Source organism: Phocoena phocoena, chromosome 16 (assembly GCF_963924675.1).
Source record: "Phocoena phocoena chromosome 16, mPhoPho1.1, whole genome shotgun sequence".
In the NCBI taxonomy this organism is placed as follows: Eukaryota; Metazoa; Chordata; class Mammalia; order Artiodactyla; family Phocoenidae; genus Phocoena; species Phocoena phocoena.
Window position 1 is genome coordinate 24,394,203 of NC_089234.1, and position 27,727 is coordinate 24,421,929.

At 39.4% G+C, this 27,727-nt stretch overlaps 1 protein-coding gene across 1 annotated transcript in view; it reads right to left on the minus strand.

Annotated features, from left to right (window-relative positions):
- Positions 1-597: 597 nt before the first annotated feature.
- The window catches only part of CFAP58 (cilia and flagella associated protein 58), a 106,260-nt gene continuing 79,130 nt past the window's right edge, over positions 598-27,727 (minus strand). The window contains exons 16-18 of the mRNA XM_065893888.1: positions 7,335-7,454; positions 4,382-4,515; positions 598-709 (exon numbers count right to left, since the gene is read on the minus strand). Coding sequence (XP_065749960.1) covers positions 598-709; positions 4,382-4,515; positions 7,335-7,454 — 366 coding nt within the window. The remainder of the gene's footprint in view (positions 710-4,381; positions 4,516-7,334; positions 7,455-27,727) is intronic.

Consider the following 27,727-nt stretch of genomic DNA (forward strand, 5'->3'; position numbering starts at 1 on the left):
TTCTTTTTATTTTTTATGATGAAGCATTTATTAGTATGTCTCTTTGGAATAGATTTTCATACCCCAGGCCTGAAAAGAACTTCCACATAGAAATCACTCTCAGAACATTTTTTAAATACTCGAGAGCGTGTCCTTCTTTCTCATCTCATCAATGACTTGTTAATGAGGAATAATTATAATAGATTCTTATTAATAAGAATGCATTGCATTTCAAAAAAATTTTTTAAAAATATAAAACCTATGCACTGATGTCTATAATAGACATTAGGATCCAAACTTTCATCCGTACAGAGTATCTAGATGTGGTGCATTTCAAAATAAATCAATGTGGTAGTAACAAAAGATCTGCTTCATGGAATGGGTTAGCCTAATTGAACAGATATAATTACACTCTGTTAATATCCATGTGGACTATGTAGAATGTCATCACTCTTATATGTACATGACTATAATAGTTCTGCGTTTCTTTCCATCCTGGAATCTGAGGACTGATTTCCCTAAATGTCTGTGATCCAAGGGATTTCAAAGAGATTCCTCCAAAATGCTCCAGAGTGAATTTCATGAGCTGTTCAACTGGACCCAGCCAGCAGCTCGGAGTTAGGACTTCATCTTGGATGACTTGCTGAGGGGAAATCCACCCCCCGTTAAACGAGGGCCAGTTAGTTTGGCCATTGAGAAGGCATTCTCCATGCCTATTCTGTCCTTGTTCCTATAAGAGAGGAGGTGAAAGTTAACTTCCTTACCATCTTTTTCCTCTTCTATGTTTGATAGTTCTTAGGGTGAATTAGCCACTGAAAACTGCTTTGATCAAAGCTTCCAGTTTGAGACAAGGTGGTGGTTTAAATCTAATTAGGTGTTACTGATAACACACAGAATTAGGGAAAGACACAATTAAATGTGCTTTCCTAATGTTGCTCTAAATACGGACAGAAGGCATCATAATAGCTCAGACCCTGTGGACTGGAGGCTCCTGACTTGTAATCATCTTCCTATTTTATAAAGCATTTGTTTAAGTTCCAAAGATCAGTCAGAAGAATCTTTCTCTTGGCTCAATTATAATGACTAATTCATCATTTATCAACTTTTATAATCCAAAGTTTCAGTGGAAACATAAATATTTATCACACACACAAGGTATCTTCATCAAACTTGGACATTTATAAAATACAAATTTTCCTATAACTTTAGATGAGCAGCAGTTATTATTAGAAATAGTTTAAGATACGAGAAAAGCTGAGAAAGATAAATAAGATGGTATATTTGGCAATAGATAAAGGAAGTTCTAATCTAAAATCTACAATGTATCTTCTATGCAGATCTTCTTTAAATACCCACACATACCCATACACACACACACACACACACACACACACACACACACACACACATTCAGGTTTCCTGCAGAGGTATCTTAAATTTATAAAAATTACCTATTGAATAATTAGGGTCTTATGGAAAACATCTTTGGAGTCCCTTTTTAAAAATAAAAACTGAGCAAACTACTAAGACTAAAACCAATTAGATTTGGCTAATAGAAGTGATTTACTTCAGGGAAGAGAATTCTACCTTTTGCAAAAGAATCTGAATTGTACTGCAGACTCTAGACCAGCCTGGAGGTCCAGAGTAGGGGAGTCAAGGGCAGGTGGGTAGGGGTGCAGGTCAGGACTGGAGCATGATAAAAACAGGGTTTGAGAAAAGTGAAAAAAAAAAGGCAAAAAGGTAAAAATGATATGAGTTGCTATTTTATAAAGAGTATGTGTGAGGAGAATAGCCACAGAGATTATTCTAAATTATTCCATTTGAAAAGAACCTGCAGAAAATTTGTTAATCAATCCAGCTGTCCCTTAGCAGAACTGATTTCATTATTATAAAAGCCGTCCTCCATAAACAGGACAAAAGCTTTAGCCTTGAGTGGGTCCAGCAAAGAAGATTCCTTCAAGTACCCTGACAATTTGTCTACCTCCTGACTATTGCTAGCTGCAGGCAGTGCCCCCCTCCCCCTGCCCCCTCTCGCCTTAAATAACCTAAAATTTCCTCTCTGAAGGAACTTAAGCTTAATGCTTCTGGCCTGATCTAAGTTGACTAATGGGAATAATGTCTCCTTTATATGATCTTTTTAATGCATTTATAGACCATCTTAATGACTCCCTTCAGCCTTCTTCCTTCCAGTCTAAACCATCTCAGCACTTTTGTTCTTGCCTGGGCATATTTCCCTTCAGCTCCTTAATCTTTTTTTTTTCTTTTCCCTGTTCTCCCATGAACTCATAACTCTCTGTCTCCCTCCAGTTTATGGATCCCAACTAAATGGAACGACCAAATGATGCCCTAGCCAGGTCAGACTGGCCACAAGGAATGAGGATTCAAGGCAAAGGCAGAGTCTAGAGCAGTGCTATCTGATAGAACTTTCCATGATGGTGGAAAAGCTCTGTATCTGAGCTGCCCAATGCGGCATCCACTAGCCACACATGGCTACTAAGTAGGTGAAATGTGACTAATGCAATTAAGGAACTAAATTTCTAATTTGACTGAATTGCAATTCACTTTAATTTAAATAGCCACCAAGTGGCATACTGCCCGGGGGCAGTGCAATTCTAGTGAATGGGCCATTGGGAGGGAATGAGCTATCAGAGGGGTGTCCCTCTGTCAGCATGCTCCCTGTGTCCAAAAAACTGTGTGTGCCTGGCCGGAGGATCAATAAGGTCAATGGAAGCTAGGCCAAATCCCAGGGCCAAGGCAGGTGAGTTAATTAGCTCTAGGAAGGCAATTAACTGTTTAGCCAAGCCAGCTGTTTATAACTGTTTCGATTGGACCACTGGTCTCCAAAATGGAGTGTGTGAACTCTACAAGATGAGTGGGATGACCTGTTGTCAAGTGGCAAGAAGATATTAGAGATTCAATATTTTATCTTTGAAAATTAAAAATCTTTCTTTACTAATAATTACTCACAAAGTGACAATAGTATTTGTTTGTACTTTATAAATTAAAATATATTGGAGGTTAAAAACTATTCCATTTAGTATTTTTTTAATTTTAAAAACTATATGCGTATATATTAGGGGGGCTGCAAGTTCAAAATTGTTTTACTGATAAGAGTGCACACTCAGAAAGTCTGAAGGCCACAGAGCTAGACAACTGCCTCACGTGGAAACTAGACATGACATTTGATAAGCACAGCTTTGGTGCCCTAAAAGAAAACTAGTGTTTCTACTCCAACATCCATTCAATTCACATCATTAACATCGGTGGTTCTCAAACATCAGTGTGCATGGAATTCACCTAGAGAGCAATTAAACTGCAGGTTTTTGAGGCCCATCCAGAACCTGCTGAATCCAAATATCTGGAAATGGGGCCTAGGAACCTGCATGTTTAATAAATCTCACCAGTGATTCTGCATCAGACAGTTGCTAGACCCACACATTAAGCCAGACCCATCTAAATTAGCTATAGTTTTTAGCAATATTTTAGTCTACCAAGGAACTGGCATCTAAATGTGGAATGGAGGAATATTCTGATATACAAAAAGGATAGATTTTTACTGGCAAATGAATTCGCATCCAGCTACTTTAAGTAGCTGTTTGCCACTAATGGATTATTGGTGGATGCGTTCAAACCCTGTTTCACCATGTCCTTGAAACGCCCATGTGGATGAAATACCAAGCCTGACTATCAACTCACAATGTGAGCCTCTACAGAATGAACAAGATGATTTGGGCAATGCACACAGCCAAGGTTCAAACCTGCTGATTCATCTGGGCCCACTCACTCACCCCAGGATTAGGCAAACAATAACAAAGTGAAGAGAACATTTACTCTTCAACATGTACGCATCCTGAAACCCAAAATATTCACCTGATACCTGCATTATCATCTCCTAGAAGAGCGCTCATGCTGACACCCTACAGCAGATGCTGAAGTCAGGTACTAGACACAGAAATGGTTCAGAGACAGTTTATCTAAAACATAGGTGAAAATTCCTTGTGAACTGCTCATAATTACGGTGGTTTTAAGCATGAATATGCTTCAGCCCATACAAGGCTAATCGTGAACCTCCTCTGCAGACATAGTTATGGAATGATTATCTCCAAACCGTGAGAACTGTGTGGGGGAAAAAATCACACTAGGTTTCCTCTGCTCCACACAAGGTCCACCAGTGAGCTGATATTAATGAATCCCTGTTAGGGTCCTAAGGAGGGGTCTCAGTATCAAAGGAGACACCCGTCTTGCTCTAACACCAGCCCACTGAGGGACCTGTAGAAAGTAATTTGCTCACCCCTGATTTAGTTGACCCCAGTGAAGTCTGTGACTCTGTGACTGTCTTCAATTATTTTCTTATCAGCAGTTAAAAGGCACAACAGAACTAGAACATTTGACTAATTCTTACTTCTGAATGTATTCTTTACGTTTCTGAGCAAGGTATTTCTTCTTTAAGTTCAGCAGTTCGTTGCTAAGTTTCTCGATCTCATACTTATATTCTTGGCTCTGTGATTCATACATATTCAGTTCTGAAGACAAAACCTAGCGTGACAAATAAAGCAGCGTTAACAGAAGATGCGCGGTGAGACAATATCCTTTTCTGAAAAATCTTTTTAATCTGCGGCCACTTACCTCAGTGAGGCTAGAGATACAAAACCATGCCCAGGTTTAACAATTAATCCGCACACTTCTACCAGTTCAAGGTCTGTATCTGGGTAAAAATCTGATGGAGGTCTGAAGACTCATAATCCAGTGGCAAACAATGGAACCTCATTCCCCTGCTTTAAAGGAGAACTATCAGGCACATGCAAACAGGCTCACGTATGAATGGTGTAATGTGGTTCAAGAATACTGTGAGTGGAAACAGAAAAACTCCCAGACGTACAGCATAAAATTGCTTTTAAAGCCTTTTTTAAATAAAGCATTCAGAAAAGTCATTGCAAGGGAGCGTGATTCATCTGAGGATTATTGTAAAAATTACTCAGAATCATCCTGCCCCCACCACCACTCAGTAGGTATTCAATTTATATGTTTTCCAAGGCTGTTGTTCTGCTGAATGTCAGTCACCTCTTTACTGTGCCCTTTGGGACTATTCACAGGTTCTCTCTTTATCCCAGCACCGGGACTTACCTCTAAGACGCAGGGGGCTATGATATCTGCAGGGAGAGTGTACTGCATGCGAGGGGCTCTAATAGGAAGCCTAATTACCTGCCTCTTGCACTGTGAGTTCAGCACAGTGGTTTCAGGCTGGACAGGGAAAGAGGGAATTTACTCACCTAAACGGATGTGTAGAGCACACTAAAACAAGGGGTACCCCCAACAAAAACCAAGGGGAAAAAAAGGAGGCTACTGTCCTAAGGGGCATGCAATAGATTTGATTTGTTTTTCGTCTAGTTCTGCATTTTTAAAAAATTTGCATAAAAGGCAGATGTTTATCTTTTGAGTGTTCGTCTGCTTCTGAACTATTTCCTCTTAACTGCTGTGAAAAGGATTCTGACGATGTTATCATGAGCTAAAGAATACGCTTTTCATGTTGGAAGAAAAACTGTCTTCAGCCATAAAAAGAAACAAAATTGAGTTATTTGTAGTGAGGTGGATGGACCTAAAGTCTGTCATACAGAGTGAAGTAAGAGTCAGAAAGAGAAAAACAAATACCGTATGCTAACACATATATATGGAATCTAAAAAAAAAAAAGGTTCTGATGAACCTAGGGGCAGGACAGGAATAAAGACGCAGACGTAGAGAATGGACTTGAGGACACGGGAGGGGGAAGGTTAAGTTGGGATGAAGCGAGAGAGTAGCACTGACATATACACACTACCAAACGTAAAATAGATAGCTAGTGGGAAGCAGCCGCATAGCACAGGGAGATCAGCTCAGTGCTTTGTGACCACCTAGAGGGGTGGGAGGGAGACGCAAGAGGGAGGAGATATGGGGATATATGTATATGTATAGCTGATTCACTTTGTTATACAGCAGAAATTAACACACCATTGTAAAGCAATTTTACTCCAATAAAGATGTTAAAAAAAAAAATAGTTAAACTCTTAGAAGCAAAGACCTTGTTTCCAAACAATGAATGTAGAATTTCCTAAAAGAGCCCAGATAATGAGGACAAACTGGTGGACAGGCTTGGTATTATCCACCCCTGAATCTTCCACCAGGGGGCACATGTCATTCAGAGCAAAAATCTGGATATCCTCAGATAAAGGCTTAAAGTAACAAAAGTCTGCTATGAACCACTGAATACAATCCAGCGCTAAGTATGCCTATCTGAGAGTAGTGTAAAGACATGTGCTTTTCTAATTTACACCCACCCCTGAGAAAATAAGTTTTTATTTTATTTGATATATTCAATTGTTTAAAGGGATGAAAATAATCAAAAGATTATGCCTCCTACAAATCTCAAATTATGTCTCAGGATACTCATGTAAAATGAATGCTTAACAGTGATAAGTTGAAAATTAATGCTGTCATTACGTTTCTGTTTCATCTGCCCTTTTTAAGTAAAAGGATGCAATTTTACAACATTGTATTTGTGAAAGGATTAGCAGCGTGGCGTCTATTTTACCCCAGGCAGAAAGGCAACGATTATTACCATCACTGCACAGAAAAGTGCCAGAATTCGGCTACCATGCGCTACATTCTGTGCATGTGTGTGTATAAGGCTTCCCTAACGTGCCAAGAATATCTAAGTACTTTTTAGGAGGTAAAGCTGAGGATATAGTGGGAACATGCAGTTTTTGAGAAAACTTTAAAAAGGCACATATAATACTAAAACATTCCATCTCCCCAGCTAATGTTCTTATGTCACTTAGAAGGGAACTTACACTAACAGAATCCGAAAATGATTTTACTTCCCTTTCATGGCTTCTTATTTCATAGATGGTCATGAAGCAAGGTTCCTGGGGACTGGGGAGTAGCCTGTGTTTTGTGTACATGTATTTCAGGTGGAATGAATAGTAAAAACCTGCTTTGACACAATGATCTGCTTCAGTGGGCAGTGGTGTTAAAATATTCCCTCTGTTCTTTCCCACCATCCGAATCCTCTAAATCATCTTGAGACAATCTATACAAACGTTGTCCCCCAAATTTCTATCCCATTGCCATCATCCTCTCCCCAGCTCTTTCTCCACTTGTTCATCTCCCTGTTTTGTGGGAGTCTATTAGCTTAGGAGCAGAGGGGTAGCTTTAAGGCTTGCCCTGTGCCTCCCAGGACTAGAACACTAAAAAAGCTGATACCAAAGGAGGACAGCATTTGGGAGACTGGCTCCTTGTACTGAGGCAGTAGACTTGTCCACGGGTATTCCCCAGAGTGTGTCTGTCCTTCAGCCAGGAAGGAGCAGAGGCTACCACTTACTTTAAGCTGCTTGGTCTTCTCCCGCAGCGTGTGGCGGTAGATCTGTAGCTGCTCTGCAGCCTCAGGCCCAGGCTGCCGGGCCAGGATATGCTTTAGTTCCACATACAGTTTCTCCTTTTCCTGGTGGAGAGTATAACCACAAGTGGAGATAAATAACCGCATCAAGACAAGGGAAGCGCCTTTAACAGCATGGTCAGGATGATTTGGGATCATGTTAAGGTCCTTCCCAGCTCCACACTGATTACATTCACACGTAGATTCATTCAATCAAGCATCAAGCCACATAGGGACCCGGCACTGCCCACCAGCAGGCCGGCAGCAGCCTTGCAACCCCCAGGTTGTGTGGCAAACCACATGGGAAGCCTACCCTGCCCTCCAGGGGACTTGCAACAACTGCATGAGGAATGGCCTCCCAGCCAGCCCAGCCAGGGGCCAGCTCCACCTACCAACAGTGTTTTGTGACCCACAGTAGTCAGCCCTGCCACAACAGAAGGACACATGCAGTCCACAAAGGGGGTACCACTAGAGCATACAGCTCTGGTGATCAGAAGGGAGTGTGTTGCTGGGCCCTAAAGGATATCTCCTACATAAGGCAACTTCCCCAAGATTGGAAAATGTAACTGATGTACCTAACACATAGAAATGAACACAGAGAATTGGGCAAAATGAGGAGACAGAGTAATATATTACAAATGAAGGAACAAGACATAACCTCAGAAAAAGAACTAAAAGAAGTGGAGATAAGCAATCTATCCAACAAAGGGCTCAAGGTAATAATCATAAAGATGCTCACTGAACTTGGGAGAAGAATGTATGAACACAGTAAGAATGTCAACGAAGAGTTAGAGAATATAAAGAAGAACCAAACACAGCTAAAGAATGCAATAACTGAAATTAACAATACACTAGAAGGAATCAACAGTAGATTAGATGGTACAGAGGAACTATAAACCAGAAGATAGAGTAGTGGAAATTACAAAGCTGAACAGAAAAAAGAATTTAAAAAAAAATAAGGATAGTTTAAGAGACCTCTGGTATAACATCAAGTGTAATAACATTTGCATTATAGGGATCCCAGAAGGAGAAGAGAGAGAGAAAGGGGCACAGAAAATATCTGAAGAAATAATAGCTGAAAACTTCCCTAACCTTGGAAAGATAAGACATCCAGGTCCAGGAAGCACAGAGAGTAGTCTCAAACAGAATCAACCCAAAGAAGACCACACCAAGACACACTGTAATTAAAATGGCAAAAATTAAAGATAAAGAGAGAATATTAAAAAAGCAAGAGAAAAGCAACTAGTTGCATACATGGGAATTCCCATAAGATTATCAGCTGGCTTTTCAGAAGAAACTTTGCAGGCCAGAAGGGAGTGACACAATATATTCAAAGCGATGAAAGGAAAAAACTTACAGCCCAAAATTCTCTACCCAGCAAGGTTATCATTTAGATTTGAAGGAGAGATAAAGAGTTTTACAGATAAGCAAACGCTAAAAGAGTTTAGCACCATTAAACGGGCTTTAAAAGAAATGTTAAAGGAATTTTTCTAGGTGAAAAAGAAAAGGATACAACTAGAAATATGAAAATTATGAAAGGAAAGATCTCACTGGTAAAGCTAAACATACAGTGAAGGTAGTAAGTCAACAATGTATAAAGCTAGAGGAAGGCTGTAAGCTAAAAGTAGTAAAATCATCTATATCACAATATATAGTTAAGAGATACACAAAACAAAATGATGTAAAATATGACATCAAAAACATTAACCGTGGTAGGTGGGGAATGAAAATGTAGGCTGATTAGAATGCATTCAAACTTAAGAGATCAGCAACTTAAAATAATCACATATATATATCACATATATATATATATAAATATATAATAATAGATACACACAAAAAGCAAAAGGCATTCAACCGTAACACTACAGACAGTCATCAAATCACACGGGAAGAGAGCAAAAGAAAAAGAAAGGAACAAAAAACTTTGAAAAAGAAATCAACAAAACACCAATAATTAAATGTAAATGGACTAACTGCTCCAATCAAAAGACATAGAGTAGCTGAATGAATACAAAAACAAAACCCAAATGTACGCTGCCTACAAGAGACTCACTTCAGATCGAAAGACACACACAGACTGAAAGTTGGGGGACAGAAAAGAAATAATAAAGATCAGAGAAGAAATAAATGAGATAGAGAAATAATAAAGAATCAGAGCAAGGACAGCCATCTGCTGGTTCACCTGTTGGTTGCCCCAGAGGGTATCCATGGGCAGTGTAATGGGAGTGTTGTCCAGCCATCATATGATGCTGTCAGATATGCCAGACAGATGTCGCTCAATGTCACAAGGCAGGCAGATGATAACATTGCAGAAGGGACCACAGCGGTAAGTTGCCATGGCAGTGCACTATGGTCAGCTTTTCCTGCTTATATTCTCTCACCCTGAAGTTTCCCTGTTATCTGGTTCTTTCATTCATGGTCACGTGTGGGGGGGCGTGGCAAGTGGTGTAACTGGAAGTGGAGATTGCATCAGCCAGAAATGCAGGAAGCGCATCACTGGAAGTGGAAACGTCATCAAAGCATAACAGGGCAGGGCTAGGGTTGGGGTTAACCTCACCAAAGGGAGTGAGCAGGGCCACCTTTGAAGAGAGAGAGAGAGAGAGAGGACCCAAATAAACAAAAAATCAGAAATGAAAGAAAAGTTACAACCAACACCACCAAAATACAAAGGATCATAAGAGATTACTGCGAACAATTAGACGCCAGTAAAATGGACAACCTAGAAGAAATGGATAAATTCCTAGAAACCTACAATCTCCAAAACTGAATCATGACAGAAGAAATAGAAAATATGAACAGACCAATTAATGAAATTTAATTGGTAATAAAAAATATCTAACAAAGTCCAAGATCAGATGGCTTCACAGGTGAATTCTACCAAACATTTAAAGAAAAGTTGATACTTATTACTATCAAGCTGCTCCAAAAATCTGTGGAAGAAGGAACATTTTTTTTAATTTTTAAATTTTATTTATGTTTTTATACAGCAGGTTCTTATTAGTCATCAATTTTATACACATCAGTGTATACATGTCAATCCCAATCGCCCAACTCAGCACACAACCATCCCCACCCCCCTGTGGCTTTCACCCCTTGGTGTCCATACGTTTGTTCTCTACATCTGTGTCTCAACTTCTGCCCTGCAAACCGGTTCATCTGTACCGTTTTTCAAGGTTCCACGTATACGTGTTAATATACGATATTTGTTTTTCTCCTTCTGACTTACTTCACTCTGTATGACAGTCTCTAGATCCATCCACGTCTCTACAAATGACCCAATTTTGTTCCTTTTAATGGCTGAGTAATACTCCATTGTATATATGAACCATATTTTCTTTATCCATTCATCTGTCAATGGACATTTAGGTGGCTTCTATGACCTGGCTATTGTAAATAGTGCTGCAATGAAAATTGGGGTGCATGTGTCGTTTTGAATTATGGTCTTTGCTGGGTATATGCCCAGGAGTGGGATTGCTGGATAATAGCGTAATTCTATTTTTAGTTTTCTAAGGAACCGCCATACTGTTCTCCATAGTGGCTGTATCAATTTACATTCCCACCAACAGTGCAAGAGGATTCCCTTTTCTCCACACCATCTCCAGCATTTGTTGTTTGTACATTTTCTGATGATGCCCATTTTAACTGGTATGAGGTGATACATCATTGTAGTTTTGATTTGCATTTCTCTAATAATTAGTGATGTTGAGCAGCTTTTCACATGCTTCTCGGCCACCTGTATGTCTTCTTTGGAGAAATGTCTATTTAGGTCTTCTGCCCATTTTTGGATTGGGTTGTTTGTTTCTTGAATATTGAGCTGCATGTGCTGTTTATATATTTTGGAGGTTAATACTTTGTCCGTTGATTCGTTTGCAAATATTTTCTCCCATTCTGAGGGTTATCTTTTCGTCTTGTTTATAGCTTCCTTTGCTGTGCAAAAGCTTTTAAGTTTCATTAGGTCCCATTTGTTTATTTTTGTTTTTATTTCCATTACTCCAGGAGGTGGATCAAAAAAGATCTTGCTGTAATTTACATCAAAGAGTGTTCTTCCTATGCTTTCCTCAAAGAGTTTTATAAACTCTGGTCTTACATTTAGGTCTCTAATCCATTTTGAGTTTATTTTTGTGTATGGTGTTGGGGAGTGTTCTAATTTCATTCTTTTACATGCAGCTGTCCAGTTTTCCCACCACCACTTATTGAAGAGACTGTCTTTGCTCCATTGCATAACCTTGCCTCCTTTGTCATAGATTAGTTGATCATAGGTGTGTGGGTTTATCTCTAGGCTTTCTATCTTGCTTCATGGATCTATGATTCTGTTTTTGTGCCAGTACCATATTGTCTTGATTATTGTAGCACTGTAGTATAGTCTGAAGTCATGGAGTCTGATTCCTCCAGCTCCTTTTTTTTCCCCTCAAGACTGCTTTGGCTATTCGGGGTCTTTTGTGTCTCCATACAAATTTTAAGATTTTTTGTTCTAGTTCTGTAAAAAATGCCATAGGTAATTTGATAGGGATTGCATTGAATCTGTAGATTGCTTTGGGTAGTATACTCATTTTCACAATATTGATTTTTCCAATCCAAGAACATGGTATATCTCTCCATCTGTTTGTATCATCTTTAATTTCTTTCATCAGTGTCTTACAGTTTTCTGTATACAGGTCTTTTGTCCCCTTAGGTAGGTTTATTTCTAGGTATTTTATTCTTTTTCTTGCAATGGTAAGTGGAAGTGTTTGCTTAATTTCTCTTTCAGATTTTTCATCATTAGTGTATAGGAATGCAAGATATTTCTGTGCATTAATTTTGTATCCTGCAACTTTACCAAATTCATTGATCAGCTCTAGTAGTTTTCTGGTAGCATTTTTAGGATTCTCTATGTATAGTATCATGTCATCTGCAAACAGTGACAGTTTTACTTCTTCTTTGCCAATTTCTATTCCTTCTATTTCTTTTTCTTCTCTGATTGCCGTGGCTAGGACTTCCAAAACTATGTTGAATAATAGTGGTGAGAGTGGACATCCTTGTCTTTCCTGATCTTAGAGGAAATGCTTTCAGTTTTTCACCACTGAGAATGATGTTTGCTGTGGGTTTGTCATATATGGCCTTTATTATGTTGAGGTAGGTTCTCTCTACGCCCACTTCCTGCATAATTTTTATCATAAATGTGTGTTGGATTTTGTCAAAAGCTTTTTCTGCATCTATTGAGATGATCATATGGTTTTTATTCTTCAATTTGTTAATATTGTGTATCACATTGATCGATTTGCATATATTGAAGTATCCTTGCATCCCTGGGATAAATCCCACCTGATCATGGTGTATGATCCTTTTAATATGTTGCTGGATTCTCTTTGCTAGTATTTTTTAGAGGATTTTTGCATCTATATTCATCAGTGATATTGGTCTGTAACTTTCTTTTTTGTAGTATCTTTGACTGGTTTTGGTATCAGGGTGGTGGTGGCCTCGTAGAATGAGTTTGGGAGTGTTCCTTCCTCTGCAATGTTTTGGAAGAGTTTGAGAAGGATGGGTGTTAGCTCTTCTCTAAATGTTTGGTAGAATTCACCTGTGAAGCCATCTGGTCCTGGACTTTTGTTTGTTGCAAGATTTTTAATCACAGTTTCAATTTCATTACTTGTGATTGGCCTGTTCATATTTTCTATTTCTTCCTGGTTCAGTCTTGGAAGGTTATACCTTTCTAAGAATTCGTTCATTTCTTTCAGGTTGTCCATTTTATTGGCATAGAGTTGCTTTAGTAGTCTCTTACGATGCTTTGTATTCTGCAGTGTCTGTTGTAACTTCTCCTTTTTCATTTCTAATTTTATTGATTTGAGTCCCCTCCCTCTTTTTCGTGATGAGTCTGGCTAGTGGTTTATCAATTTTGTTTATCTTTTTTAGTTTTATTGATCTTTGTTTCTATTTCATTTATTTCTGCTCTGATCTTTATGATTTCTTTCCTTCCACTAACTTTGGGTTTTGTTTGTCCTTCTTTCTCTAGTTCCTTTAGGTGTAAGGTTAGATTGTTGGAGATTTTTTTTGTTTCTTGAGGTAGGCTTGTATAGCTGTAAACTTCCCTCTTAGAACTGCTCTTGCTGCATCCCATACATTTTGGATCGTGGCCTTTTCATTGTCATTTGTCTCTAGGTATTTTTTGATTTCCTCTTTGATTTCTTCAGCGATCTCTCGGTTATTTAGTAACATATTGTTTAGCCTCCATGTGTTAGTGTTTTCTACATTTTTTTTCCTTGTAATTCATTTGTAATCTCATAGTGTTGTGGTCAGAAAAGATGCTTGATATGGTATCAATTTTCTTAAATTTACTGAGTCTTGATTTGTGACCCAAGATGTGACCCATCTGGAGAGTGTTCCGTGCACACTTGAGAAGAAAGTGTAATCTGCTCTTTTGGATGGAATGTACTATAAATATCAATTAAATGTATCTGGTCTGTTCTGTCTTTTAAAGCTTGGGCTTCTTTATTAATTTTCTGTTTGGATGATCTGTCCATTGGTGTAAGTGAGGTGTTAAAGTCCCCCAGTATTACTCTGTTACTGTGGATTTCCTCTTTTATAGCTGTTAGCAGTTTCCTTATGTAATGAGGTGCTCCTATGTTGGATGCATATATATTTATAATTGTTATATCTTCTTCTTGGATTGATCCCTTGATCATTATGTAGTGTCCTTCCTTGTCTCTTGTAACATTCTTTATTTTAAAGTCTATTTTATCTGATAAGAGTATTGCTACTCCAGCTATCTTTTGATTTCCATTTGCATGGAATATCTTTTTCCATCCCCTCACTTTCAGTCTGAATGTGTCCCTAGGTCTGACGTGGGTCTCTTGTAGACAGCATACATGTGGGTCTTGTTTTTGTGTCCATTCAGCAAGCCTGTGTCTTTTGGTTGGAGCATTTAATCCATTCACATTTAAGGTAATTATCGATAAGTATGTTTCTATTCCCATTTTCTTAATTGTTTTGGGTTTGTTTTTGTAGGTCCTTGTCTTCTCTTGTGTTTCCCACTCAGAGAAATTCCTTTAGGATTTGTTGTAGAGCTGGTTTGATGGTGCTGAATTCTCTTAGCTTTTGCTTGTCTGTAAAGCTTTTGATTTCTCCATCGAGTCTGAATGAGATCCTTGCTGGGTAGAGTAATCTTGGTTGTAGGTTCTTCCCTTTCATCACTTTAAGTATATCATGTCACTCCCTTCTGGCTTGTAGAGTTTCTGCTGAGAAATCAGCTGTTAACCTTATGGGAGTTCCCTTGTATGTTATTTTTCGTTTTTCCCTTGCTGCTTTCCATAATTTTTCTTTGTCTTTAATTTTTGCCAATTTGATTACTGTGTGTCTCTGTGTGTTTCTCCTTGGGTTTATCCTGTATGGAACTCTCTGGGCTTCCTGGACTTGGCGGCTATTTCCTTTCCCATGTTAGGGAAGTTTTCAACAATAATCTTTTCAAATATTTTCTCTGGTCCTTGCTCTCTCTCTTCCCCTTCTGGAACCCCTATAATGCGGATGTTGTTGCGTTTAATGTTGTCCCAGAGGTCTCTTAGGCTGTCTTCATTTCTTTTCATTCCTTTTTCTTCACTCTGTTCCACTGAAGTGAATTCCAGCATTCTGTCTTTCAGGTCACTTATCTGTTTTTCTGCCTCAGTTATTCTACTATTGATTCCTTCTACTGTAGTTTTCATTTCAGTTATTGTATTGTTCATCTCTGTTTGCTTGGTCTTTAATTCTTCTAGGTATTTTTTAAACATTTCTTGCATCTTCTCGATCTTTGCCTCCATTCTTTTTCCAGGGTCCTGGATCATCTTCACTATCATTATTCTGAATTCTTTTTCTGGAAGGTTGCCTATCTCCACTTCATTTAGCTGTTTTTCTGGGGTTTTACCTTGTTCCTTCATCTGGTACACAGCCCTCTGCCTTTTCATCTTGTCTGTCTTTCTGTTAATGTGGTTTTTGTTCCACAGGCTGCAGGACTGTAGTTCTTCTTGTTTCTGCTGTCTGCCCTCTGGTGGATAAGGCTATCTAAGAGGCTTGTTTAAGTTTCCTGATGGGAGGGACTGGTGGTAGGTAGAGCTGGCTGTTGCTCTGGTGGGCAGAACTCAGTAAAACTTTAATCTGCTTGACTGTTGATGGGTGGGGCTGGGTTCCCTCCCTGTTGGTTGTTTGGCCTGAGACAACCCAACACTGGAGCCCACCTGGGCTCTTTGGTGGGGCTAATGACAGACTCTGGGAGGGCTCACGCCAAGGAGTACCTCCCAGAACTTCTGTTGCCAGTGTCCTTGTCCCCATGGTGAGCCACAGCCACCCCCTGCCTCTGCAGGAAATCCTCCAACACTAGCAGGTAGGTCTGGTTCAGTCTCCCCTGGGGTCACTGCTCCTTCCCCTGGGTCCTGATGTACACACTACTTTGTGTGTGCCCTCCAAGAGTAGAGTCTCTGTTTTCCCCAATCCTGTTGAAGTTCTGCAATCAATTCCCACTAGGCTTCAAAGTCTGACTCTTTAGGAATTCCTCCTCCCACTGCCGGACCCCCATGTTGGGAAGCATGACATGGGGCTCAGCACCTTCACTCCCGTGGGTGGACTTCTGTGGTATAAGTGTTCTCCAGTCTGTGAGTCACCCACCCAGCAGTTATGGGATTTGATTTTACTGTGATTGTGCCCCTCCTACCATCTCATTGTGGCTTCTACTTTGTCTTTGGATGTGGGGTATCTTTTTTGGTGAGTTCCAGTGTCTTCCTGTGGATGACTGTCCAGCAGTTAGTTGTTATTCTGGTGTTATTGGAAGAGGGAGTGAGAGCACGTCCTTCTACTACACCATCTTGGTTCCTCAAGGAAGGAACACTTCTGAACTCATTCTACAAGGCCAGCATCACCTTGATACCATGATCAAGTGGGATTTATCCCAGGGATACAAAGATGGTTCATTACGCACAAATCAATCGATGTGATACACCACATTAACAAATTGTAGAATAAAAATCATATGATCTTTTCAATAATGCAGAAAAAGCTTTTGACATTCAACATCTGTTTATTACAAAAACCTCAACAAAGTGAATATGGTGGGAATATACCTCAACATCATAAAGGCCATAAGTGACAAACCCAAAGCAAACTTGATTAAAAGCTGAAAGCATTTCCTCTAAGATCAGAAACAAGACAAGGATGTCCACTCTTGCCACTTTTATTCATCATAGTATTGGAAATCCTAGCTACAGCAATTAGACAAGAAAAAGAAGTAAAAGAAATCCAAATTGGAAAGGAAGAAGTAAAACTTGACTGTTTGCAGATGACATGATACTACATATATAGAAAACCCTTAAGATGCTACCAAAAAACTATTAGAACTAATAAAGAAATTCAGTAAAGTTGTAGGGTACAAAATTAATATACAGAAATATGCTGCATGTCTATACACTAATAACAAACTATCAGAAAGAGAAATTAAGGAAACAATCCCATTTAGAATGGCATCAAGAAGAATAAAATACCTAGGAATAAGTCTAGGAATAAGTCTAACCAAAGAGGTTAAAGACTTATACTCTGAAAACTATACGACACTGATGAAAGAAAATGAAGGTGGCACAAACAAATGGAAGGATATATCATACTCATAGATTGAAAGAATTAATATTGTTAAAATGACCATACTTCCCCAGGCAATCAACAGATTCAATGCAATCTCTATCAAAATACCAAAGGCATTCTTCACAGAACTAGAACAAATAATTTTAAATATTTGTATGGAAACACAAAAGACCCCCAACAGCTAAAACAATCTTGAGAAAGAAGAACAAAGCTGGAGGTATTATGCTCCCTGATTTCAAACTATGCTGCAAAACTGCAGTAATTCAAACAATATGGTATTGGCACAAAAACAGACACATAAATCAATGGAACAGAATTGTGATCCCAGATATAAACCCATGTTTATATGGTCAATTAATCTATGACAAAGGAGGCAAAAATATACAATGGGGAAAAGACAGCCTCTTCAATAAATAGTGTGGGGAAAAGTGGACAGGCACATGCAAAAGAATCAAACTAAACTCATTTATCGGACTTCCCTGGTGGTGCAGTGGTTGAGAATCCGTCTGCCAACGCAGGGGACACAGGTTTGAGCCCCAGTCCAGGAGGGTCCCACATGCTGTGGAGCAACTAAGCCCATGTGCCGCAACTACTGAGCCTGCACTCTATAGCCCACGAGCCACAACTACTGAAGCCCATGCACCTAGAGCCCATGCTGCACAACAAGAGAAGCCACCGCAATGAGAAGCCCATGCACTGCAATGAAGAGTAGCCACTGCTCACCACAACTAGAGAAAGCCCACACGCAGCAACGAAGACCCAATGCAGCCAAAAATAAATAAATTTAAAATATTAAAAAATAAGAACATAGAAAAAATAAATTGTATGCTTACCCACATAAAAAATAAATTAAAAATAAATGCTTTTTTTAAAAAGTTGAAAAAAAAAACCAACTAATTTATCACACCATATACAAAAGTAAACTAAAATGGATTAAAGACTTAAGTGCAAGGCCTGAAGCCATAAAAACTCCTAGAAGAAAACATAGGCAGTAAACTCTTTGACATCAGTCTTTACAATATCTTTTTGGATCTGTTTCCTCAGGCAAGGGCTACAAAACCAAAACAAAAAAACAAATAGAACATGTATAAAACTAAAAAGCTTTTGCACAGAGAAGGAAACTATCAACAAAATGAAAAGGCAACCTACTCAATGGGAGAATATATTTGCAAACAATATAATCAGCAAGGGGTTCATATCCAAAATATACAAAGAACTCATACAACTCAAATCAAAAAAAACCCCAAACAACTCTATTAAAAAGCAGAAGACCTGAATAGGCATTTTTCCAAACGTTTTCCAGACGGCCAACAGACATATGATAAGATGCTCAACATAACAAATCATCAGGGAAATGCAAATCAAAACCACAATGAGATACCACCTCACACTTATCAGAATGGTTAACATCAAAAAAGACTATAAAAAGTGTTGGCGAGTTTGTGGAGAAAAGGGAGTACTTGTGCACTGTAGTGGGACTGTAAATTGGTGTGGCCAATTTGTAAGTTGGAAAGGAGTGTGGAGGTTCCTCAAAAAATTAAAAATAGAACTACCATATGATCCAAGAATTTCACTTACGGGTTTTTGCCTGAAGAAAACAAAAACACTAATTCAAAAAGATATATGCACACCAATGTTCATTGCTGCATTATTTATAATAGCCAAGATATGGAAGCAACCTAAGTGTCCATTGATAGACGATGGATAAAGAATATGTAGTATATGTATACAAAGTGATATTACTCAGCCATAAAAAATTGAAATCTTGCAATATGCAAAAACATGGATGGATCTAGACGGTATTATGCTTTGTGAAATAAGCCAGATAGAGAAAGACAAATACCGTATGATCTCACTTAAATGTAGAATCTAAAAAACAAAATAAAACAGACTCAGGTACAAAGAACAAATAGGTGCTTGCCAGAGGGGAGGTGGGTAGGGGGAGGAAGAAATAGCTGAAGGGGATTAAGAGGTATGAACCACCAGTTATAAAATAAATAAGCCATGGGGATATAACATACAGCATAAGGAAAATGGTCAATAATATTGTAATAACTTTGTGTGGGGACAGATGATTACTAGACTTAGTGTTGTGATCATTTCATAATATATGTAAATGTCAAATCACTATGTAGTACACCTGAAACTAACACAATATTCTACATCAATCATATTTCAACTTTAAAAAGTTGTGATATCCCAACCCTGATCAAGGGCCCAGGATGTGCTAGCATTTGGATACAAATAATAAGACAAATGAGGAAGAGACAGTCCCTCTCTTCCTAAACTTATGTCAGATGACTGAGAGACAAGGATGGTGACAGAAGATTTCTACAAAGTGTTGTGGCCAGTAAAAGCAGGGAGTGACTAACTGTTTGGAGGAGTTGGGGGAGAGTTCACAAAAATGTCACTTAAACTGTCCCTTGAAGAATGAGTAGGAGTTTTCCCCAAGCAGAGAGAGAAAAGAAGAGCTTTTTAGGCCAAGGTTCAGTGATGAGAACAGGAGAGAGGTGAGTCCAGCTCAGCAGGTACATACACTAGGCAGGTACACGGAGAGAAAATGCTGGGTGCGTAGGTTGGCACATGCGATGTGGTTTAGGACCACATCCTTTAAGCAACTGGGAGCCAAGGATGAGCCATGCCTGGGTTTGTCTTCAGAGGAATAACTCCAGCAGGAAAGCAGAGAACAGAATGAGGGGACTGCTCAGGGGACCAGTACAAGCAGAAGATGAAGAAAGCTGGACCCAAGGCCGCTAGAATGGAAAGTAGGTAGATGTGAAGACATTTCTGAGGCAGAATCAGGGAGATTTGGTAAATGACCAGACAAGGGAGGAAGGAAGGAACAGGAGCCCAGAGGACTTCAAGGTTGTTACTGTGGACACCTCGGGGGGTGGAGGTGTTGGCATTGGAGGCAGACAGGCTAGGAGAGGGGAGGATATAGGGAGAGGGGAAGGGAACTGTTACTACATTCTCTGCTGATGATCAGTGGGTTCCTGAAATGTTAAGCTTGAGGCCCTGTGGGACTATCTAGAAGAGAAGTTGAAAATAAGGTCTCAGACTTGAGAATTGAGGAGAATGTTGGAACTAGAGGTAGATCACATCCAGAGCCATGGGAGTGGATCTGTCTACTGGGATGGCTTACAGGGAGGGCCAAGGCAACCCGATTTTTGAGAAAACTAGCATATAAGGGGTAGGTAAGTATGAGAGACCCAGAGAAAGAGAATGAAGGAGAATAATTTACCCCAAACCAAGAAAAGGCAGACGTTTAAAAAGGAAGGAAAGATTTGAATCATCAGTGACATCAAAGGGGTTAAAGAGAAGAAACAGGAGAAGGACTGAAAACAGCCTCTGGGGTGGGCTGTGAGGACAAAGCAACCTTGGTCAGAAAGGCTGGAGTAACGTGTGGGGGTAAAGGTCACAGAGACTGAAGAACAAGTCAGAAGTAAAAAAGAAGTGAGTCTTTAAAGAAACATGGCATGAGAAGAACTGAGATCTGGAACTGATTTGAGGGAGTAGGTAAAAATTCAGGAAACCTAAGATATACAAATTTGTAGAACTAAAAGAAAGGACTTCCTAGGATCCCAAAGCAAATCATAATTCTATGACTTATTTAAACCAATAAGCAATACAGAATTCCCATTTCTACCCTGAAGTTTAATTGCTTGTAATGTATTTTCAGATCCTTGAACTAAAGATACTACACATGAGCCAAGATTTATTTCTAAGGCATCTCAATTCTGGATTCCCATTTCTCTGAACTGCAGTCACCTGAACAAGCACTGATAAAGACTAGCGTGTCGGGCTTCCCTGGTGGCACAGTGGTTAAGAATTTGCCTGCCAGTACAGGGGACATGGGTTTTGAGCCCTGGTCTGGGAAGATCCCACATGCCGCGGAGCAACTAAGCCTGTGAGCCACAACTACTGAGCCTGCACTCTAGAGCCCATGAGCCACAACTACTGAGCCCGTGTGCCACAACTACTGAAGCCCATGTGCCCAGAGCCCATGCTCCGCAACAAGAGATGCCACCGCAATAAGAAGCCCGTGCACTGCGATGAAGAGCAGCCCCCGCTTGCCACAACTAGAGAAAGCCCATGCGCAGCAAAGACCCAACACAGTCAAAAATAAATAAAATAAATGTATAAAAATAAAAAACAAAAAAGACTAGTGTGTCTACTCATTTGTCTCTGTACTTTTACATTTACTTCCTTAAGGTAATTAATTATGCTTAAGGAAAAATATATAAGTAAATGCCCTCTCATTAAATAAACATCCAATCAACTGGAAACTAATTTTTTCCTAGAGTTAACTAATCTTACCATTGTCATCAAATAATCTGTTTTTGCCAGAGAACATAAATGTCATCTAAAAAGTAGGTAAAAGAAAATTCATTAACCAGTCATTGTTACCATTTGTTTTAGTTTTCCCTTGTCGAATTACAGAAAATTTATAACAAATAACATGGCTCTACTTTCAAAAGAGTGTATGCAAATTAAAAATTAGTCAGATGGGATAAGCTTCTGGAGAAACAAATATCAAGATAATACTCACGAGAGGACCTTCAAGATGGCGGAGGAGTAAGACATGGAGATCACCTTCCTCCCCACAAATACATCAAAAATACATCTACATGTGGAACAACTCCTACAGAACACCTACTGAACACTGGCAGAAGACCTCAGACTTCCCAAAAGGCAAGAAACTCCCCACATACCTGGGTAGGGCAAAAGAAAAAAGGAAAAACAGAGACAAAAGAATAGGGACAGGACCTGCACCTCTGGGAGGGAGCTGTGAAGGAGGAAAAGTTTCCACACACTAGGAAGCCCCTTCACTGGCAGAGATGGGGGGTAGCGGGGGTAGGGGTGGGGCAAAGCTATGGAGTGATGGAGGAGAGCGCAACAACAGGGGAGCAGAGGGCAAAGCGGAGAGATTCCCACACAGAGGATCGGTGCCGACCAGCACTCATCAGCCTGAGAGGCTTGTCTGTTCACCCGCCGGGGTGGGTGGGGGCTGGGAGCTGAGGCTCGGGCTTCAGAGGTCATATCCCAGGGAGAGGACTGGGGTTGGCTCCGTGAACACAGCCTGAAGGGGGCTAGTGCGCCACAGCTAGCTGGGAGGGAGTCTGGGAAAAAGTCTGGACCTGCCTAAGAGGCAAGAGACCACTGTTTCAGAGTGCATAAGGAGAGGGAATTCAGAGCACTGCCTAAACAAGCTACAGAGACGGGCATGAGCCACAGCTATCAGTGTGGACGCCAGAGACGGGCACGAAACGCTAAGGCTGCTGCTGCAGCCACCAGCAAGCCTGTGTGCAAGCACAGGTCACTATCCACACCTCCCCTCCTGGGAGCCTGTGCAGCTCACCACTGCCAGGGTCCCGTGATCCAGGAGCAACTTCCATGGGAGAACACATAGCGCATATCAGGCTGGTGCAACGTCATGCCAGCCTCTGCCGCCGCAAGCTCGCCCCGCATACCATACCCCCTCCCTCCCCCCAGCCTGAGTGAGCCAGAACCCCATAAGCAGCTGCTCCTTTAACCCCCTCCTCTCTGAGTGAAGAACAGACGCCAGAGGGCGACCTACACAGAGGAGGGGCCAAAACCAAAGCTGAATCCCCAGGAGCTGTGCAAACAAGGAAGAGAAAGGGAAATCTCTCCCAGCAGCCTCAGGAGCAGCAGATTAAATATCCACAATCAACTTGATGTACCCTGCGTCTGTGGAATACCTGAATAGACAACGAGTCATCCCAAAACTGAGGTGGTGGACTTTGGGAGCAACTTGTAGACTTGGGGTTTGCTTTCTGTGTCTAATTTGTTTCTAGTTTTATGTTTATCTTAGTTTAGTATTTAGTATTTAGAGATTATCATTGGTAGGTTTGTTTACTGATTTGGTTGCTCTCTTCCTTTTATATATATATATAAAATATGCTTATATATATATACTTTTTCCTTTTTCTTATTTTGTGATTGTGTGTATGTTTCTTTCTGATTTTGTCTGTATATGTTTGTTTTTACCATTTGTCCTAGGGTTCTGTCTGTCCATTTTTTTTAGTATAGTTTTTAGCTCTTGTTATCATTGGTAGATGTGTTTATTGGTTTGGTTGCTCCTTTTATTTTATTAGTTTTTTATTTTCATAATATATATATATTTTTAATAACTTTATTTTATTTTTTTCTTTCTTTCTTTCTTTTTTTTCTTTTCTCCCTTTTCTTCTGAGCCATGTAGCTGACAGGGTCTTGGTGCTCCAGCTGATGTCAGGCCTGAGCCTCTGAGGTGGGAGAGCTGAGTTCAGGACATTGGTCCACCAGAGACCTCCCGGTCCCTCATAATTACAGTCAACAAGAGCTCTCCCAGAGACTTCCGTCTCAACGCTAAGACCCAGCTCCACTCAACAACCAGCAAGCTCCAGTGCTCGACACTCCATGCTAAACTAGCAAGACAGGAAAACAACCCCACCCATTACCAGACAGGCTGCCTAAAATCATAGTAAGTTCACAGAAACCACAAAATACACAACCGGACACAGTCTTGCCCACCAGAAAGACAAGATCCAGCCTCATCCACCAGAACACAGGCACCAGTCCCCCTCCACCAGGAAGCCTACACAATCCACTGAACCAAACTTACCCACTGAAGGCAGACACCAAATACAATGGGAACTAGGGACCTGCAGCCTGAGAAAAGGAGACCACAAACACAGTAAGTTAAGCAAAATGAGAAGACAGAGAAATACATAGCACATGAAGGAGCAAGGTAAAAACTCACAAGACCAAACAAATGAAGAGGAAATAGGCAGTCTCCCTGAAAAAGAATGCAGAGTAATGATAGTAAACATGATCCAAAATCTTGGAAATAGAATGGAGAAAATACAAGAAACATTTAACAAGGACCTAGAAGAACTAAAGAGCAAACAATGATGAACAACAAAGTAAATGAAATTAAAAATTCTCTAGAAGGAATCTATAGCAGAATAACTGAGGCAGAAGAATGGATAAGTGACCTGGAAGATAAAATAGTGGAAATAACTACCTCAGAGCAGAATAAAGAAAAAAGAATGAAAAGAGTTGAGGACAGTCTCCGAGACAGCTGGGACAACATTAAATGCACCAACATTTGAATTACAGGGGTCCCAGAAGAAGAACAGAAAAAGAAAGGGACTGAGAAAATATATGAAGCGATTATAGTTGAAAACTTCCCTATTATGGGAAAGGAAGTAGTCAATCAAGTCCAGGAAGTGCAGAGAGTCTCATAAAGGATAAATCCAACGAGATACACGCCATGACACATATTAATCAAACTATCAAAAATTAAATACAAAGAAAAAATATTAAAAGTAGCAAGGGAAAAGCAACAAATAATATACAAGGGAATCCCCATAAGGTTAACAGCTGATCTTTCAGCAGAAACTCTACAAGCCAGAAGGGACTGGCAGGACATATTTAAAGTGATGAAAGAGAAAAAACCTACAACCAAGATTGCTCTACCCAGCAAGGATCTCATTAAGATTTGATGGAGAAATTAAAGCCTTTACAGACAGGCAAAAGCTAAGAGAATTCAGCACCACCAAACCAGCTCTACAACAAATGCTAAAGGAACTTCCTTAGGCAGGAAACACAAGAGAAGGAAAAGACCTACAATAACAAACCCAAAACAATTAAGAAAATGGTCATAGGAACATACATATCAATAATTACCTTAAATGTAAATGGATTAAATGCTCCAACCAAAAGACATACACTGGCTGAATGGATACAAAAACAAGACCCATATATATGCTGTCTAAAAGAGACCCACTTCAGACCTAGGGACACATACAGACTGAAAGTGAGGGGATGGAAACAGATATTCCATGCCAATGGAAACCAAAAGAAAGGTGGAGTAGCAATTTTCATATCAGACAAAATAGACTTTAAAATAAAGACTATTACAAGAGACAAAGAAGGACAGTACAGAATGATCAAGGGATAAATCCAAGAAGAAAATATAACAATTGTAAATATTTATGCACCCAACATAGGAGCACCTCAATACATAAGCCAAATGCTAACAGCCATAAAAGAGGAAATCGACAGCAACACAATAATAGTAGGGGACTATAACACCCCACTTTCACCGATGGACAGATCATCCAAAATGAAAATAAATAAGGAAATACAAGTTTTAAATGATACATTAAACAAGATGGACTTAACTGATATTTATAGGACATTCCATCCAAAAACAACAGAATACACTTTCTTCTCAAGTGCTCGTGGAACATTCTCCAGGATAGATCATATTTTGGATCACAAATCAAGCCTTGGTAAATTTAAGAAAACTGAAATCATATCAAGTATCTTTTCTGACCACAAAGCTATAAGACTAGATATCAATTACAGGAAAACAAACTGTAAGAAATACAAACCCACGGAGGCTACACAGTACGCTACTAAATAACCAAGAGATCAATGAAGACATCAAAGAGGAAATCAAAAAATAGCTAGAAACAAATGACAATGAAAACAAACACAACTACCCAAAACCTACAGGATGCAGCAAAAGCAGTTCTAAGAGGGAAGTTTATAGCAATACAAGCCTAGCTCAAGAAAAAAGAAAAATCTCAAATAAACAATCTAACCTTACAACAAAGGTAATTAGGGAAAGAGGAAGGACAACAACAACAACAAAAAAAAAAACCCCAAGGTTAGCAGAAGGAAAGAAATCATATAGATCAGATCAGAAATAAATGAAAAAGAAATGTAGGAAATGATAGCAAAGACCAATAAAACTAAAAGCTGGTTTTTGAGAAAATACACAAAATTGATAAACCATTAGACAGACTCATCAAGAAAAAAAGGGAGAAGACTCAAATCAACAAAATTAGAAATGAAAAAGGAGAAGTAACAACTGACACTGCAGAAATACAAAGGATCATGAGAGATTACTACAAGCAGCTATATTCCAATAAAGTGGACAACCTGGAAGAAATGGACAAATTCTTAGAAAAGTACAACCTTCCAAAACTGAACTAGGAAGAAAGAGAAAATATACACAGACCAATCCCAATCACTGAAAATGAAACTGTGATTAAAAATCTTCCAACAAACAAAAGCCCAGGAACAGATGGCTTTACAGAGTTAACACCTATCCTTCTCAAACTCTTCCAAAATATAGCAGAGGGAAGAACACTCCCAAACTCATTCTACGAGGCCACCATCACCCTGATACCAAAACCAGACAAGATGTCACAAAGGAAGAAAACTACAGGCCAATATCACTGATTAACACAGATGCAAAAATCCTCAACAAAATACTAGCAAAGAGAATCCAACAACACATTAAAAGGATCATACACCATGATCAAGTGGGGTTTATCCCAGGGATGCAAGGATTCTTCGATATGCGCAAATTGATCAATGTGATACACCATGTTAACAAATTGAAGAATATAAACCATAGGATCATCTCAATAGATACAGAAAAATCTTTGGACAAAATTTAGCAAAACTCTGCAGGAAGTGGGCATAGAGGGAACCTACCTCAACATAATAGAGGCCATATACAACAAGCCCACAGCAAACATCATTCTCAATGGTGAAAAGACAAGGTTGTCCACTCTCACCACTATTATTCAACATAGTCTTGGAAGTCCTAGCCACACCAATCAGAAAAGAAAAAGAAATAAAAGGAACACAAACTGGAAAAGAAGAAGTAAAACTGTCACTGTCTGCAGATGACAGGATACTATACATATAGAATCCTAAAGATGCCACCAGAAAACTACTAGAGCTAACCAATGAATTTGGTAAAGTTACAGGATACAAAATTAATGCACAGAAATCTCTTGCATTCCTATACAGTAATGATGAAAAATCTGAAAGAGAAATTAAGGAAACACTCCCATTTACCACTGCTACAAAAAGAATAAAACACCTAGGAATAAACCTACCTAGGGAGACAAAAGACCTGTATGCAGAAGACTATAAGACACTGATAAAAGAAATTAAAGATGATACCAACAGATGGAGAGATATACCATGTTCTTGGATTGGAAGAATCAATATTGTGAAAATGAGTGTACTACCCAAAGCAATCTACAGATTCAATGCAATACCTATCAAATTACCAATGGCATTTTTTATGGAACTAGAATAAAAAATCTTAAAATTTGTATAGAGACACAAAAGACCCTGAATAGCCAAAGCAGTCTTGAGGGAAAAAAACGGAGCTGGAGGAATCAGACTCCATGACTTCAGACTATACTACAAAGCTACAGTAATCAAGACAATATGGTACTGGCACAAAAACAGAAACATAGATCAAAGGAACAGGATAGAAAGCCCAGAGATAAACCCATGCACCTATGGTCAACTAATCTATGACAAAGGAGGCAAGGATATACAATGGAGAAAAGACAGTCTCTTCAATAAGTAGTGCTGGGAAAACCGGACAGCTACATGTAAAGGAATGAAATTAGAACACCCTAACACTATACACAAAAATAAACTCAAAATGGATTAGAGACCTAAATGTAAGTCCTGACACTATAAAACTCTTAGAGGAAAACATAGGAAGAACACCCTTTGACATAAATCACAGCAAGATCTTTTTTGATCCACCTCCTACAGTAATGGAAATAAAAACAAAAATAAACAAATGGGACCTAATGAAACTTAAAAGCTTTTGCAAAGCAAAGGAAACTACAAACAAGATGAAAAGACAACCCTCAGAATGGGAGAAACTATTTGCAAATGAATCAATGGACAAAGGATTAATCTCCAAAATA